This window comes from Protopterus annectens, chromosome 6.part1, assembly GCF_019279795.1.
Source record: "Protopterus annectens isolate FY-2018-M chromosome 6.part1, PAN1.0, whole genome shotgun sequence".
Lineage (NCBI taxonomy): Eukaryota > Metazoa > Chordata > Ceratodontiformes > Protopteridae > Protopterus > Protopterus annectens.
The window spans coordinates 203,416,996-203,431,876 of record NC_056738.1 but is presented as its reverse complement, the minus strand read 5'-3'; the positions used below and the strand labels follow the sequence as shown (position 1 = coordinate 203,431,876).

General features: G+C 38.8%; 1 protein-coding gene across 1 annotated transcript in view; it reads right to left on the bottom strand.

The window, feature by feature from the left end:
• Positions 1-12,923, bottom strand: part of LOC122805478 (5'-3' exonuclease PLD3-like) — a 697,284-nt gene extending 684,361 nt beyond the window's left edge. Inside the window, exon 1 of the mRNA XM_044075664.1 lies at positions 12,640-12,923. Coding sequence (XP_043931599.1) covers positions 12,640-12,708 — 69 coding nt within the window. The 5' untranslated portion in view covers positions 12,709-12,923. The remainder of the gene's footprint in view (positions 1-12,639) is intronic.
• Between the last annotated feature and the right edge of the window lie 1,958 nt (positions 12,924-14,881).

Here is a 14,881-nt window from a genome sequence, read left to right as displayed (position 1 = left end):
GATAGTGTAAACAAATGCATTTGTATCCCCAAGCTTCTTCTTCTTTTTTTTTTCTAGGTTCCCAACAGGGTAACGATAAATGGAGAGGCTGCATTAAGCTAAAGTAAATGTAATTGTATTTTTTCATAAAGAAAACTTTTTTGTTTTTATAAATCTTGCAACATGCAAAATGTGTGCAATAAAAAATAAATAACATTACTGAGCACAAAATTGTTTTTAGTGGAAAGGCTGGAACACTCTTGAAACTGAAACTAAATGGTCTTTACAAATGTGTGACCATTCACATTGTCTTGATGTATTACCTTATCTGAACACTACTAGCTTGACAGACTTAACCTTCTCCCCTAAAAGTCTTTCAGAACAGGAACAGCATCATTCACTTTTCAGTCCAGACAGGAAAGGCTGCCTTGAACTTTTTTAAGTAGTGCAAATAATTGTTATACAGATATTTCCTTACTTTTGGGCTGTACAGGTGGATTCATATTGGATTAATTATCTGTGAAATTATTCACCAATGTTTTAAACTTCTAAGTCGTATCCATCTGTCCATCCATACTCAACAACTTTTCCCATTTTGCACATGCAGTCGGAGTGTCACTTCAGTAGTGACAATCATCTTGAGCCAGGGTTTGCACTGCCGAGTGGCTAGTCCTGCAAGGTTAGTTCATTCATATCACACATTCACACACACACTCTCACCTATGGCCAATTTAGAGTGTCCACTCTGCTTATTGCATCTGTTTGGAATGTGGGAGGAAACCGGAGCACCCAGAGGAAACCCAGGTGACTGCAGGGAGGACATGCAGACTTTGCACAGAAGGCACCCCAACCAAGAATCGAACCAGAGAACCTCTTGCTGTGAGGCGAGAACCCAGATAGCAATTCAGTATATCTGTGTAGCAACTGAACGGGACATGTCCAGATAAGCTGTTAACTGAAACTCATAATGCCATGTGTTTAAGTACATCTGTTTTGCAACTTACTATGTAGTTTGCTTAAATACATTTACAGCCATTTATACATTTGATTTTATGCGTCACACTGCTTAATTTATTTCAAGTAAAGAAAGACTTTCTTCAAATGGTAATGTGTATTGTTGGTGAATTTTGTATTAGCTTAAGGGTATGTGCATTGGACTGGTACACTAATACGTGTTGTTTGCCTTCTGAAGAGTTATTGCAAAGGCTGTTACTACCATATAAATATTTAATGTTTGGCTAATTCTGAGGGTAAACTGCATTTTTTAATTCCTTTTGTTATTTTTCAGCATTGCCTGATTACTTATTACTGGCTACAAGTTCACAGTCAATAGTATAATAAGTTACTACAGCTAATAGATGTAACTGTTTGACATTAAACAATGGAAAAAAGAATGCGTGAGATAAGATTAGCATTTCTCTGACAGGTACATTCCTGATAGTTGATCTTATCAAAATAGTTAATTAAGGAAAATAGAATAAGTGAATACAAATAGAATCATCTAAACTTTCCACAAAAGGGTGAACGGTAATTGTGTATTTGATATTTTAATGCCATCTATCTGGCTTTGGCAGCACTACCAGAAAGGTAAGGAGGGGGGCAAATTTGTTTGTAAATCCCTAGTGATCAGTGATTATATAGTTATTTATTTATTTTATTTATTCAGTTTGATTACCGGGGAGGTCCACTGGGCTAGGGGGCCCATTTTCAGTGGAGGCCCGGGGAGAAAAACTCCACAGAGCAAAATTTAGAAACACATTTTTCTAAGATAGTAAAAAATACATACAGTAGGGTTCATTCTACAAAAAAATAATCAATACAATGTCAATTTAGTTCAAGAGATAAATGAGAATACAGTATAATAGCTAGAAGTAATATTTAGTTATGAGTTCAAATTAGTAAATTGAGAGTGAGGTTAGGAAGGTGAGAGGTTAGCCAGGAGTGAAGGGGGCGGAGAGGTTGAGAGGTAAGGGTGGAAGAGTGCAGTTGCATTTCCTGTTTAGGTAGAGGTAGGAATGAAGTTGAGATTTGAAGTTATTGTGGTTGTTGCAGGTCCTTAGAAAGGAGGGCAGAGCATTCCATTTTTTCACTAGGGTGAAGGATAAGAGAAGCTGGCCAGCTGGGCGCTTAGGTTTATGAATGGTGATCAGGTTTTGGTGAGAAGATCTAAGAGGTCTGAAGGGGGAATATGGTTGTAGTATGTTGGATAGTGCGGGGCAGTTTGAGGGTTGGAATAATAATTTGTGGACTGTGGTTAATTGGTGAAAGTCTAGTAGGTTGGGCAGTTCAAGCCAGTTTAAGGAGCGAAGGAAATTGCAATGTTGAGAGGAGGATTTGGCACTGGTGGCAAATCTGGAGATTTTGTTGTAGCATATATTCAGTTTGGAGGTAGGTGTGGAAGATAAGTTAGTGAGCAGGGGAGAGCCATACATGACAGAGGGAAGGAGGTGAGAGTTACTCTGGAGGAAGGAGAGAGGAAGTGGCTGTTTCTGTACAGTAGGCCAAGTTTTATGTGAGTTTTTTTGATGTTTAGCTGGATATGGGAGTTAAATTTTAGCTGATTGTCAACAGTGACACCGAGAAGTTTGGCAGAGGGTACGATCTCTATCGGGGAGTTGTTAAGGCTAGTAATATGAAAAGAGTTTTCAGCAAGAGGGAATGATTTAGAGGGGGAGAATAGAAGGATTTTGGTTTTATTGGCATTAAGAGGGAGGTGATTTAGGAGCATCCAGTTTTCAGTGGTAGAGAAGGCATTTTGAGTCAGAAGTTGGAGCTCTGCTAGATTATTGGGGCAGCAAATCAAAGTGGAATCGTCGGTGTATTGTACAATTTTGGTGTTAGGAATGAATTTATGGAAGTCGTTAATAAAGATATTGAATAGAAAAGGGCCTAGTATGGAACCTTGGGGTACTTCAGTGGGAGTAGGAAGGAAAGAGGATGTGGCTTGGCCCCATTTCACTGCTCAAAGCTATTTTTAAGGAGGAGGATGGAATGCTGTCAGGGGCATTGGAGCAAGGCTTTAGCTTGTAAAGGAGTTTCTTTATTAGATTGGTGGAGATGGGTTTAAGTTCAAAATGAGGGTGGGAAGGGGAGGGAGGGGAGGATTGGGCAGGGAGGGGAGGAGGGTTATTATTGGTGAAGGTTTTTGTAAGCTCAGCTATGGAAGAGGTGAAGAAGGTATTGAATAGTGAGGCAATTTCTGAATCAGATTTGCTGGTGTCAGGACATATATATTATATTATATTATTATTATATTATATTATTATTATATTATATATTATATAATTAATATTATTATATAGTTAATCAGTAGTGTGCAACTACTATGTTTTTCCCTGGAAGGTTGACTTGTTAGTCTACTAGGGAATTCCTCCTTGCCCATGATTGTGCAATCTCAAAGTTGGTAAACATAAACTGTGGGGGTGGGGGGGGGGGGTTGCAGCCCCCAGCACTGGGGTATCAAGGGGCAATGATGTTTTTATGTTTCAGAATGCTGTTTCCATTCCAGAGGTTATGCTTATTTGTAGTTTTTATATCAAAAATTAGTTAAAAGCCTTGCCATGGAGATGAAAGGGGTGTTGGAATCATTCAGATATAATCAAATTCTCCTGAAAAGTGTAGTGTAGTGTAGTGTAGTGTAGTGTGTGTGTGTGTGTGTGTGTGTGTGTGTGTGTGTGTGTGTGTGTGTGTGTGTGTGTGTGTGTGTGTGCCTTTGTAAACCCACACAAGTGTATATGTATGTACATACAAAATAATCTCGGTCAACTTTCAAGTACCACTGATAACATTGAAGTGGAGGGTAGTGGACTCAGACTGAAGTGGGTGAAGTTCTGTAAAGCTAGTGATTATAAATCTGATCTGTAATCATACAGTGTAAAGCTTATTTGAGCACAGCAGGTGCTACAATTTCCCTTGGCAGTAGTATATATGTACTGTATGCTCTTAAAGTCAGTCACCCATTGTGTCTTAGTTTGTGCCACTGTTAATAAAGGCAGTATGATCACATATAAATTTGTGACAGTGATGCAGATCTTGAGACAATAGCTTCTGTCCATCACACCAGGCATGAAGGATGACCATGCTGTAGTCTGGCGTCAGCTGATTTGTCTGTCCTGGCAACTTCCGAAATGTGTTGACAGGTGGTATGAAGATTGCTGGGAAGAGTATAGAAGGACAGTAGGCTGCTTAGGTGTCAGTGGGACGGCTGATGGAAGGATATGTGGGTCATCCTTAACTGATATGTTGTATGTTGTGCTGTAAGTCAGTTCTGAAAAGTCAATTAACTGATCCTAAACAAGGCTCCGAGGTGACAGCTGATAATTTTTCCAATGCAACAAACTTAGGTACTTCATGATAGTGATCAGATTTATGAAATTCAGTTGTCCCAGATCCGAGATTTAAGGTCCATGCTGCCATAAAGTAAGATAGGATTCCACTTGACCGATAGCATCCTGGCTTATGGAGTTCTCAATCTATATGCTTTCTGTTAGCTTTGTTATCTGTGTACAGAATATGACCTAAAATGATATTTCCTCATTCAGATGGAAACCTAGATATATGAATGACACAATGATGTCAAAAAAGCATTCATTTAAGGAAGACACTCAAAGAATCGATGTTAGTAAATCCAAAAAAAACTCTTCTTAAGGATAATATCAAAAGCATTACACAAAACTGAAGAACTCTCTCATGTCCACTAAAGGAGGCCATGAAATTAGCCTGGCCTCTGAAGCCAAGGAAAATTTATAAATCCCTCTTTAGCTAGGTTAGAAAGCTAAAAAAACAATACCCTACATTGCTCTGAACTTATTGATAAGGATGCCTCATATTCTGACCCAATGGACATTGCCAGTATCCTTGCAAACAAATTCAGTGCCAGCTTCAACCCTGAGACTTCTATTCAAAGCCCTGAAATACCTTAATCTCTTAAACCTCAAATATCTCTAAAGATTATTTACTGAAAGTGTTAACCAAAACCAAGAATACCTTCCTCCATGGAACCTGACAATATACCTGGTTGCTTAATTAATACTGTTAAAAATGCCCTTGCAGACACAAGCCTTAAATTGTTTAACCTAAGTTTGGTTACTGTTTTGTCTCTGATGAGTGGTGTACTTTAGTGTTGAAACCCCTTCATAACAGTGGCCTTACAACCAACCCAGGTAATTGCAAATCCATCAGCCTTACAAGCTTTATCTGCAAAACTTCATAAAACATGATATCAAGAATCTTACTAGACGCGACTCCCAACAGTTTGACTTTGTGAAGGGTAGATACTACTTAAATCTATTAAACGTCTTTGAAAGGGTTATGGAGGCTGTAGCTGGTGGCCATGCAGTGCACAAGGCATATCTTGACCTGGCCAAGGCCGTCAGCACCATTCCCCTTGCTGGCATCATACAAAAGCTAAATGCTTTAAAAATTGATCCATATGGGGTATGATGGATAGCAAACTGGCTGAAAGACAGAACCCACACAATAAGAGCTGCAGTGGTCTCATCAGAACGTATGAAAGTTATCAGTGGCCTTGGTGATGGGATGTCTTCTTTTTGATATTTACTTCTCACATCTTCAGTTAGAGAGCTAAGACTTCTAGCTAACAAGATTTAGAGATGACTGCAAACTTGGGGTTGTTCTTGAGTCATTGTATAACACCTATATCCTCTGACATGAATTCCCCTAATAAACTCTTGGTGGACCAAAAATGGGCCCAAACTAAATGGTAAAAATAGTATCATCACTTTTGGTAGACACCCCCCCATCATACTGTTTAGACAACACACTACTACAAAACAAAAATGTAGTCAGGGGACACAGGTACTTGGATTGATAGCTCTCTCTCTCTTTTGAACATCACTTGACAAGGATTGTCAGGAAATCATTTTACTTAGCCCAGCTGATTGCCAAAGGAATATCATCAGGATCTAAATAGGTAGTCACTACCTTATACTCAACATTTATCAGGCCATTTATCAAGTACAATGGATCCCTTTGGGATGTATCTCACTAAACCTATATAAAACAAGGGTGATAAAGGATAATGAGGGAAACATACTCACAAGTGAGGAGAGTGTGTTGAGCAGATGGAAAGAGTACTTTGAGGGGTTGATGAATGAAGAGAATGAGAGGGAGAGAAGGTTGGATGATGTGCGGATAGTGAATCATGAAGTGCAGTGAAGTGCAGTGGATTAGCAAGGAGGAAGTAAGGATAGCTATGAAGAGGATGAAGAACGGAAAGGCTGTTGGTCCAGATGACATACCTGTGGAAGCATGGAGGTGTTTAGGTGAAATGGTAGTGGAGTTTTTAACTAGATTGTTTAATGAAATCTTGGAAAGTGAGAGGATGCCTGAGGAATGGAGAAAAAGTGTTTTGGTACCAATTTTTAAGAATAAGGGTGATGTGCAGAGCTGTAGTAATTACAGAGGGATTAAACCGATCAGTCACAGCATGAAGTTATGGGAAAGAGTAGTGGAAGCTAGGTTAAGAAGGGACGTGATGATTAGTGATCAGCAGTATGGTTTCATGCTAGGAAAGAGCACTACAGATGCAATGTTTGCTCTGAGAGTGTTGATGGAGAAGTACAGAGAAGGTCAGAAGGAGTTGCATTGTGTCTTTGTGGATTTAGAGAAAGCATATGACAGGGTGCCTAGAGAGGAGTTGTGGTATTGTATGAGGAAGTCGGGAGTGTCAGAGAAGTATGTAAGAGTGGTACAGGATATGTATGAGGGTAGTGTGACAGCGGTGAGGTCTGCAGTGGGAATGATGGATGCGTTTAAGGTGGAGGTGGGATTACATCAAGAATCAGCTCTGAGCCCTTTCTTATTTGCAATGGTGATGGACAGGTTGACAGACGAGATCAGACAGGAGTCCCCATGGACTATGATGTTTGCAGATGACATTGTGATCTGTAGTGAGAGTAAGGAACAGGTGAAGGAGACCCTGGAGAGGTGGAGATATGCTCTAGAGAGAAGAGGAATGAAGGTCAGCAGGACTAAGACAGAATATATGTGTGTGAATGAGTGGGAGGATAGAGGAATGGTGAGGATGCAGGGAGTAGAGGTGGCGAAGGTGAATGAGTTTAAGTACTTGGGATCAACAGTTCAGAGTAATGGTGAGTGTGGAAGAGAGGTGAAGAAGAGAGTACAGGCAGGATGGAGTGGGTGGAGAAGAGTGTCAGGAGTGATTTGTGACAGACGAGTACCAGTAAGAGTGAAAGGGAAGGTCTACAAGAGGGTAGTGAGACCAGCTATGTTATATGGGTTGGAGACAGTGGCATTGACAAAAAGGCAGGAGTCAGAGCTTGACGTGGCAGAGTTGAAGATGTTACGATTTGCACTGGGTGTGACGAGTATGGACAGGATTAGGAATAAGTATATTAGAGGGTCAGCCCAGGTTGGAAGGTTTGGAGACAAAGCCAGAGAGGCAAGATTACGTTGGTTTGGACATGTGCTGAGGAGGTATGCAGAGTATATTGGGAAAAAGATGCTAAGGATGAAGCTGCCAGGTAACAGGAAAAGAGGAAGGCCTAAGATAAGGTTTATGGATGTGGTGAGAGAGGACATGCAGGTGGTTGGTGTGACAGAGCAAGATGCAGAGGACAGGAAGAAATGGAAACAGTTGATCTGCTGTGGCGACCCCTAACGGGAGCAGCCGAAAGAAGAAGAAGAAGAGAAAGACCCCAAAGGTTCCAAATCAAAGGAATCACAGGCCTAAAATTGACCTACCAAGAGAGACTGGAAGTTCTAGTCATTTATTCAATGTCTTGTAGATGTTTTGGGGGAGGCCTGTCTTGCTTACCATGTCATTAGAGACCTGATTGTCATGGACCTCCTGCATCTCCACAAATCTGATATCTCCACCACTACTAGAACCAAATAATTAAATCTTCACCAACAGATCAATAAAGTATGGTGGAGAGACATGTTTATAACCCTGCACCTCTCAAACCTCTGTAATCAACTTCCCCTACATGTTTATTTATTTTGTATTTTATTTTTATTAATCCTCTGTTAACCAGGTTAGTCTCAGTAGGCTAGCAGCCTCTTTTCAGGGGAAACCTGAGGTAATAGTTATACTACTTGGGGAAATTTGGCGAGAGCACTGGGGAGTTTCCTGTTCTTTATGTTAGATGCCATGGGAACTTTTACATCTAATTGAGCTAACACCAGCTCAAGCAGATGGAGCCTTGGTTTAATTTCTCATCCAAAGGATAGCACACTCAGGAGTGCAACACCCCCCTTATGCTGCACTGCAGTGCCAGCAGTCAATCTACCTGGTGTGCAAATTGAACCCACAGCCTTCTGTACCAAAGGTAAGTGCACAATCTGTTGTGCCACTGACACAGTGTAACTCATTACCTTCCTTTAAACATAACCTAGATAATATGGGTATCCATAAATTTACTCTGTGATTGGCTTGTATTACCCCCTGAAGAAAGGAGGCATGGCCTGACGGAGGGCACTGCCAATGCTTGAATGGCTTGTGGCAAGGTGATCATCGATTACCAATAGCATGCTTTATTTATGATTTTCAATTTTCTGTTGTTATTATTGAATACCTTATTATTGCTTTCAGCCATTGAGACCAAGATGCAGTACATCTGGAAAACATGATGACATGATAAGAGCTGTACTTTACTTAGACTTGTTTTTATGACTAGGTAATTTTTATAGCTAACATTTTGAAATATAACCTGGCAGTGGTTATATATAAATAAGGGGTGTAAGGACATTTTTGAATAATTTAAAGTATGTGGAACAGTAAAAGTGTACAGTGTTTACTCACAGCAAATTGAATTTGATCTGTACTGCTTTTGTTGCAATGTTGTTCTGAATTACTGGACCCGATAAGCCGGTTTCTGGTGAAGTAATTTTGGATTATTTCAAGAAGGCCTCAGAAGGGGTGGATAAAGCACTAGGGAAGAGCTGGTAAATGTAAGGCAGGAAAAAAGTAGAAAGGATCAACAGATAAAGTAGGAGGACATGTCTGCTAGCAGAAGATGTAAGAGTAGGCTGGGATGATTGACAAACTCTTCCAACTCAATATTAACCCATCCATAGTTTGCTGGATTTGTAACTGGCTATATGAGAAAAACTAACCTAGTTAAGTGAGGATATCTGCTGTAGACAGAAAAATGTCACCAGGGGTGTCCCACTGTAGCCTGTCTTGCATTCCTTCCTGTTTAGTATATATTTCTGTGACATAAAACACAATATCAAGGGACTATGGCTAACCAAGTTTGCTGATGATTACAAACTGTGAATTATCAAATCCCATTCTGATATTCAAATTCTTCAGCAAAGACTGGACCAAACAAATACTTGGTACAATAAACATGTGTTTACCTCAAATGCAGCATACCAAGAAATGGAGCATGGTTTCCTTTGGTCAATCTAGCATCCCGACTGCTTACATACAGGTATTATTCTAGTTAAAGTTGACAGTCACACCTTTCAACTGTACAGATTTTTGCAGAATGTCCAGATTTTTGCCTTCTATTTTTGGTCTGTTTCTCGTAAAATTGTGGTTTTCTGACCATTCATTACCAAATCATTGAGGGTTGATGTCAGGAAATAATAACAAACATTTGAGTTTCAGACTTCATACCCTTCATAAAACTCATGCTAATGCAAAACCAGTTATTCTATCACCTTTCTAAGCTTGTAAGAGCAATATATATAAAAAAGTGTTCCTATTTTTGGGCCTTTGTACCCCCATTATTTATGGCTTTGTCCAGACTTCTTGCTCTAAGAGGTTGAGAGGTATGGACACAGTCATCAGTGACTTGGATATGTATGTTGATAATAGATTCTCCTTTGATTACATCTCTGTGGTGGTTAGAAAATCCTTTTACCTGGCACAACTTATTCTTCATTGTATCTCATCAAGATTCATGTAAGTTATAGTCCCACTTTATTCCTCCCTTATGAATGAATATAAAGCAGCATTTGGTATATACCTGGCTAAGCACCTAACTAAGCTTGAGAGACCTCAGTGTTTCCAAGAAATCTCAGGTCTCAGTACCCTTAGCTACTCTGTATCATACAGATTGATGACGGGTGATCTCTGCTTAGCTTTCTAGGCTATTAATTACTCAGCAGTCTCTGAATAAAGAAAACACACATTTTAGCAACATAAAACTATACTTTCACATCAACACCACCAAATGGCATGAAAGATAACTAAGCCAATGTGCACCCATTTCTGGAATAGGCTACCATTACCTGTCAAGCAGAGTACTTCCCCTAGCAACCTTTAAAACTAGTCTGCATGACTGAATGGGTAAGGAGACATGGAAAAAGTCTCCTTACTTGCAAACAGTGTTAGTCTCCCACAGTATTGAGTGAAGCATCTGAGCTTCTCAATGGCCTCCTTTGGCCATAAGCTTAGTAAAAACCTATAAACCTATTACAAGAGTGAGAAATGTAAAAAAAGAAGAGTGGATGCCCAAGTGTGGAAAGCAAGAGAGAAAACAGAGAATGATAAATGCAGTGAAGAAGCAGAGAAAGACTAAAGAGACTCATTATGAAGGTGCTATGATCAGAGCTCTTCCTAGATGTGTAGCTTGTACTACAAAGAAGCAGGAGAGTTGAGTTACTATTACTTAATAGTATACTTTTCACTTGCAGAGAGAGACAGAGCACAGGACAGTTTTCAGTGGAACTGTCTGTGCTTAGATGTTAATTGCCTTCAGTGGGCATGAATATTTAACTTTCTAATGTCTGAGAAATGAAGCAAACTCAAGGTTAAAAGAAAATAAGCTTTTTAAATAAAATTATTTTAGACTGATGCAAGAAAACCTCTTCTGTTGTCCTAGCCCATGGTAAGAAAATAAAAAGTGTCAATAAAAACAAAGATCAAGATTTTCTAAAAATTCAAACTACAGTATAAAATTAAAGTGAAGAAAGCGAATGAAGTATATTAAGTCTCTGTGGAAAGTTCTGCCACTAGTACAGTCTTGTTGCCAGGACATGTATCCCATTCATGTCATAATCATAAACTATATGGAAAATTCTAATCCTGAGTTATCACTCCAGCGTAAGTACCCACATTAAAAGCAATTCTTGATCCCTGTTTTGGTACTGACTTTACTTAAAACTGCATGAACTTGGCTTCTAACTTATTCTCATGGTGCAAACCTAACAAAGAGAAATCAAAGTGTCTGTTTGCCTTGAATTCTAGAGCCATCTATCTACCCTCTGATACTTCAAATCCAGGTACAGTAAACTCTCCCATGGGGAATGGTAGATGCTGGATAACTGTAGTTTCTGGTTGCTTGAGAGATACTATTAAAAATAGGCCTGACTAATACTGTATCCTATACTATTTGTTTGGTTTGGTTTGTTCTCACATTGGGGAGAGAAAGAATGTATTCCTAGCTTCCTTTTTAAAACTTTAAAAACATAAGGTATGTTTCTGTGGGGGATAACAGAAAGTGCAACACGTGAAAATTGTACTGTATTTCTTTTATATTTTTTTTGGTGGTTGCTTGAGTTCTGGTTAACTGAAAGTTTACTGTACATACTTAGGAATGTTTCTGGCTGTAGAGGGCCTTCAGCATCAGGTTACTATCAGCCATTCCTCAGATACTGAGAGCAGGGCATTCATGCATATTTACTTTGGAAAACAACCGTGACTGTAACCTATTAACCAACTGCCATACAAAGGAATGATGCTGCAGCTGTTGGCACATGGTAGATAGGAGAGACAAAAATTGTCACTTGGTCACAGGGGTAAGAGAGAGCTAGAAGCCAAACACACCAAAATGTAGGACTTCCTGATCTTTCCAAATGACAGCAAATAAAAGCTTAATGAGTAGAAATCCAGGCAAAATGTGCTTAAACTTAAACTTTACATATACATGAATTTTTCTTGTTATTGGTCCTTGCACAGTTGTATTAACTTACTTGACTACAGTCTAAAAGCAGCTTCTTGAATGAAGGGTTAGACAAACTGGCAAGCCAATGTAGTACAAAAATACACAAACATACAAACAGATTCAAGCAATTCAAGAAAACAAGGGACACAGACAGAAATCTATCTTGTTTATGTGATCTGCCTTGGCTGATCTCCCTATAGTTTTAAATGAGTTATTAAAGCACAGGTTTTGACATTTTTTCTTCCATTCATACTACCAACAGTACAACGAAAACTTTGCAGAGACAGATGGATGTTTTAAGGTCAGTTTAATGACCATGTGCCGACTGTGTCAAATTACTTTGAAACAACTGGTAGACAAAACTTCTGTAGCAACAAAGTGTCTGCTTTCACTGCATTGAAGTATACAATCATCACTACTTTTCTTTCTTTCTTGCAGTACAAAATAGCATAACTTTTTTGTGAACAATACCATTACGAAGAATATGTAATTAAGCTAACTAAAACTGCAATGGAGAACCAGTGGGAAGACAGAAACAGTTGTCTGGAACTATGACCTTCTTTTCAAACTGTACCTAATAGGTCAGGATGTGCACTCAATCAACAAGCTGTGAGCTTAGTACGTGTGGCCAAGCCTTCTCCTAAAGCTACCTGTTAACTCATACAGATACTGCGCAAGCATTGCTTTCCTGAGTAAGGGAAACTAAAAAGCTGAAAAAAAAGGCACAGCAAAGAAATTTAACCCACAACTGCCTAGTTGAAGGTACCTGTGGAAAACTCACCCCTGCTTCTGCTTTGTCCTGAATCCTTGAAGACCTTCTTACAACGCTAGTGTTTCCCCTTTTGCTCATTCTTTATTGTTTTATATTGTGGTTGTTTCTTTTAAAAAGCACTGGTTATTGCTGTCCTTTTAATACAAAAATCAAAAAGTAACAGCCTGTGCTAGAATTCAGACTAAAGAAAGAAGAAAAGTTACTTTGTGTTTGCTAGTTGGCTGTCTTGCCAAGTGTGGTACGTTAGAAATTCAAACTGTTTGCCTTTTTTAACTGACATCTGGCAGGCAATACTAGACCTTTGCTTTCAGTTTTTGTGTGTCGTCATAAAGAAATATATGAGTCTGCATCTGCCTTTTTTTTTGGCCACTGCCCCCCAGTGGAATAATGACAAAACTTCAACCAGTTCATCAAATTACAAAACTGGTTTACCAAGTACCATAATTTCTAGATATATCTTGATGTATGGTTTAATAACAGAAAGCCATCTAATTAATATATATTTATGGTACTCAGGTATAAAAGGAGTTTTCCCTGATAATTTATTCTGTAACAGAGTTTCCTACATAATTGTCTTCCTTATTTCAGTTAGGTAAACAAAATCACTGTAATGTTTTTCAACAACTACAGTTTTTATATAGGAATTATGTTTAGTTTATAGGAACATATTATTTTTCACTTAGTCTTAACACATTGTGGTTACATGCTATATTGTAGTATTTAATAAATAAATTTATGCACACGTTTTAGCAATTAACAGAAACAAGTCACTTCCATACCTCCCACCCTTTGAGCACAAGAAATCTGGACAAAGCCATAAATAATGGGGAGACAAAGGACCAAAAATAGGGGCATTTTTTAAGTATTGCTCCCATAAACTTAGAAAGTTGAAAGAATAACAGTTTTTGCATTAACATGAATTTTCTGAAGAGTATGACGTCTGAAACTCACATATCTGTCATTAAGTTCTGACTTCAATCCTCAGTGATTTGACAGAAAAACAAAAATTTTACGAGACAGACCAAAAATATGAGGCAAAAATCTGGACATTCTGCAAAAATCTAGACAGTAGAGAGCTATGGTCACTTCTGGCATCCTTTGGATGGCTAAACATGTTGTCTCTCTCTGAGACACACACGTATGCTTGAATGCCAGGTTTGTTAAACTGCATTGCGTAGCATATATTACATTGTATTTTCCCTAATGTACATTCACAATAAAACATCAATAAAATGCATTGAGACTAGAGCTTGTATTTGATGTATCTTTTACCAAAAGTAGCTGCTGCTCATATGCTGCACCCAGCGAGTATGCAAGTAGAAATCTGCACATGCATTAAGTAGTGCATGTGCTGCATTCCCCCCACTTTACATTTTTATTAAATTATCATAGCAGGCATATGCAATCTTACATTTATATAAATGAAAATAAACCATAGCATCACAATCACAGTTGCAAACATTAAACACAGCTTCCTGTTTGTTCAAAACTAACATTGGTAAAGTGGTAATGGTGGTTGCATTTATGGCATTGTCTTAAACAAAATGCAAGTCATTTGTCTTGTTTTGCATGGTCTTCTTATAACATAGTGGTGTCATCCAGTTTATCATACACATTCTTGCTATGTTGTTACACTGAGTTCTTTTTGAATATACTCTCTTGTTGAATATACATGCTTGTTTAGTATTTATATTCATGAAGAGTATATGGAAATGCAGGACATCACTTGGTATGCCTAGTTCTCTCTTATATAGTAAATCTTTGTTACTATACAGGAGAGGTGTATTGTTTGGCATGAGTGACTAGATCTGTATTGTGCATACATAGCTGGTTTTAGGCAACAGCAAACCCTGCAGTCACTGGGGGCCCCCCTGGCCCTGAGGGGCCCACAACCACAGCAAGTTATCTTATTTTTATATTTTGCAACATGTCTGTCAAACCAACAAAAGCTAATACAGCAATCCTGTGTACTTGATGAGCCAGGCAGATAATAACAACTCTTATTTTTATCTCCTTTAAAATTCTAAGTCATCCCTGATAATCCTAACAGCATTTTGCCAAGTAACAGGCTTCACAATTCCATTAAATATTTTAACACTGACATAATGCCCCTAGCCTAGTTAAATCCTGCTGGTGGACATTCTCTCCAATAAAACTAACAACATAAAAAGCTTTAGGTACCTGCAATACCCATGGCTGCAGAAGGGGGCCCCTTAACAGGATCACAGGAGGTTACTAGGCTATTGGCCCT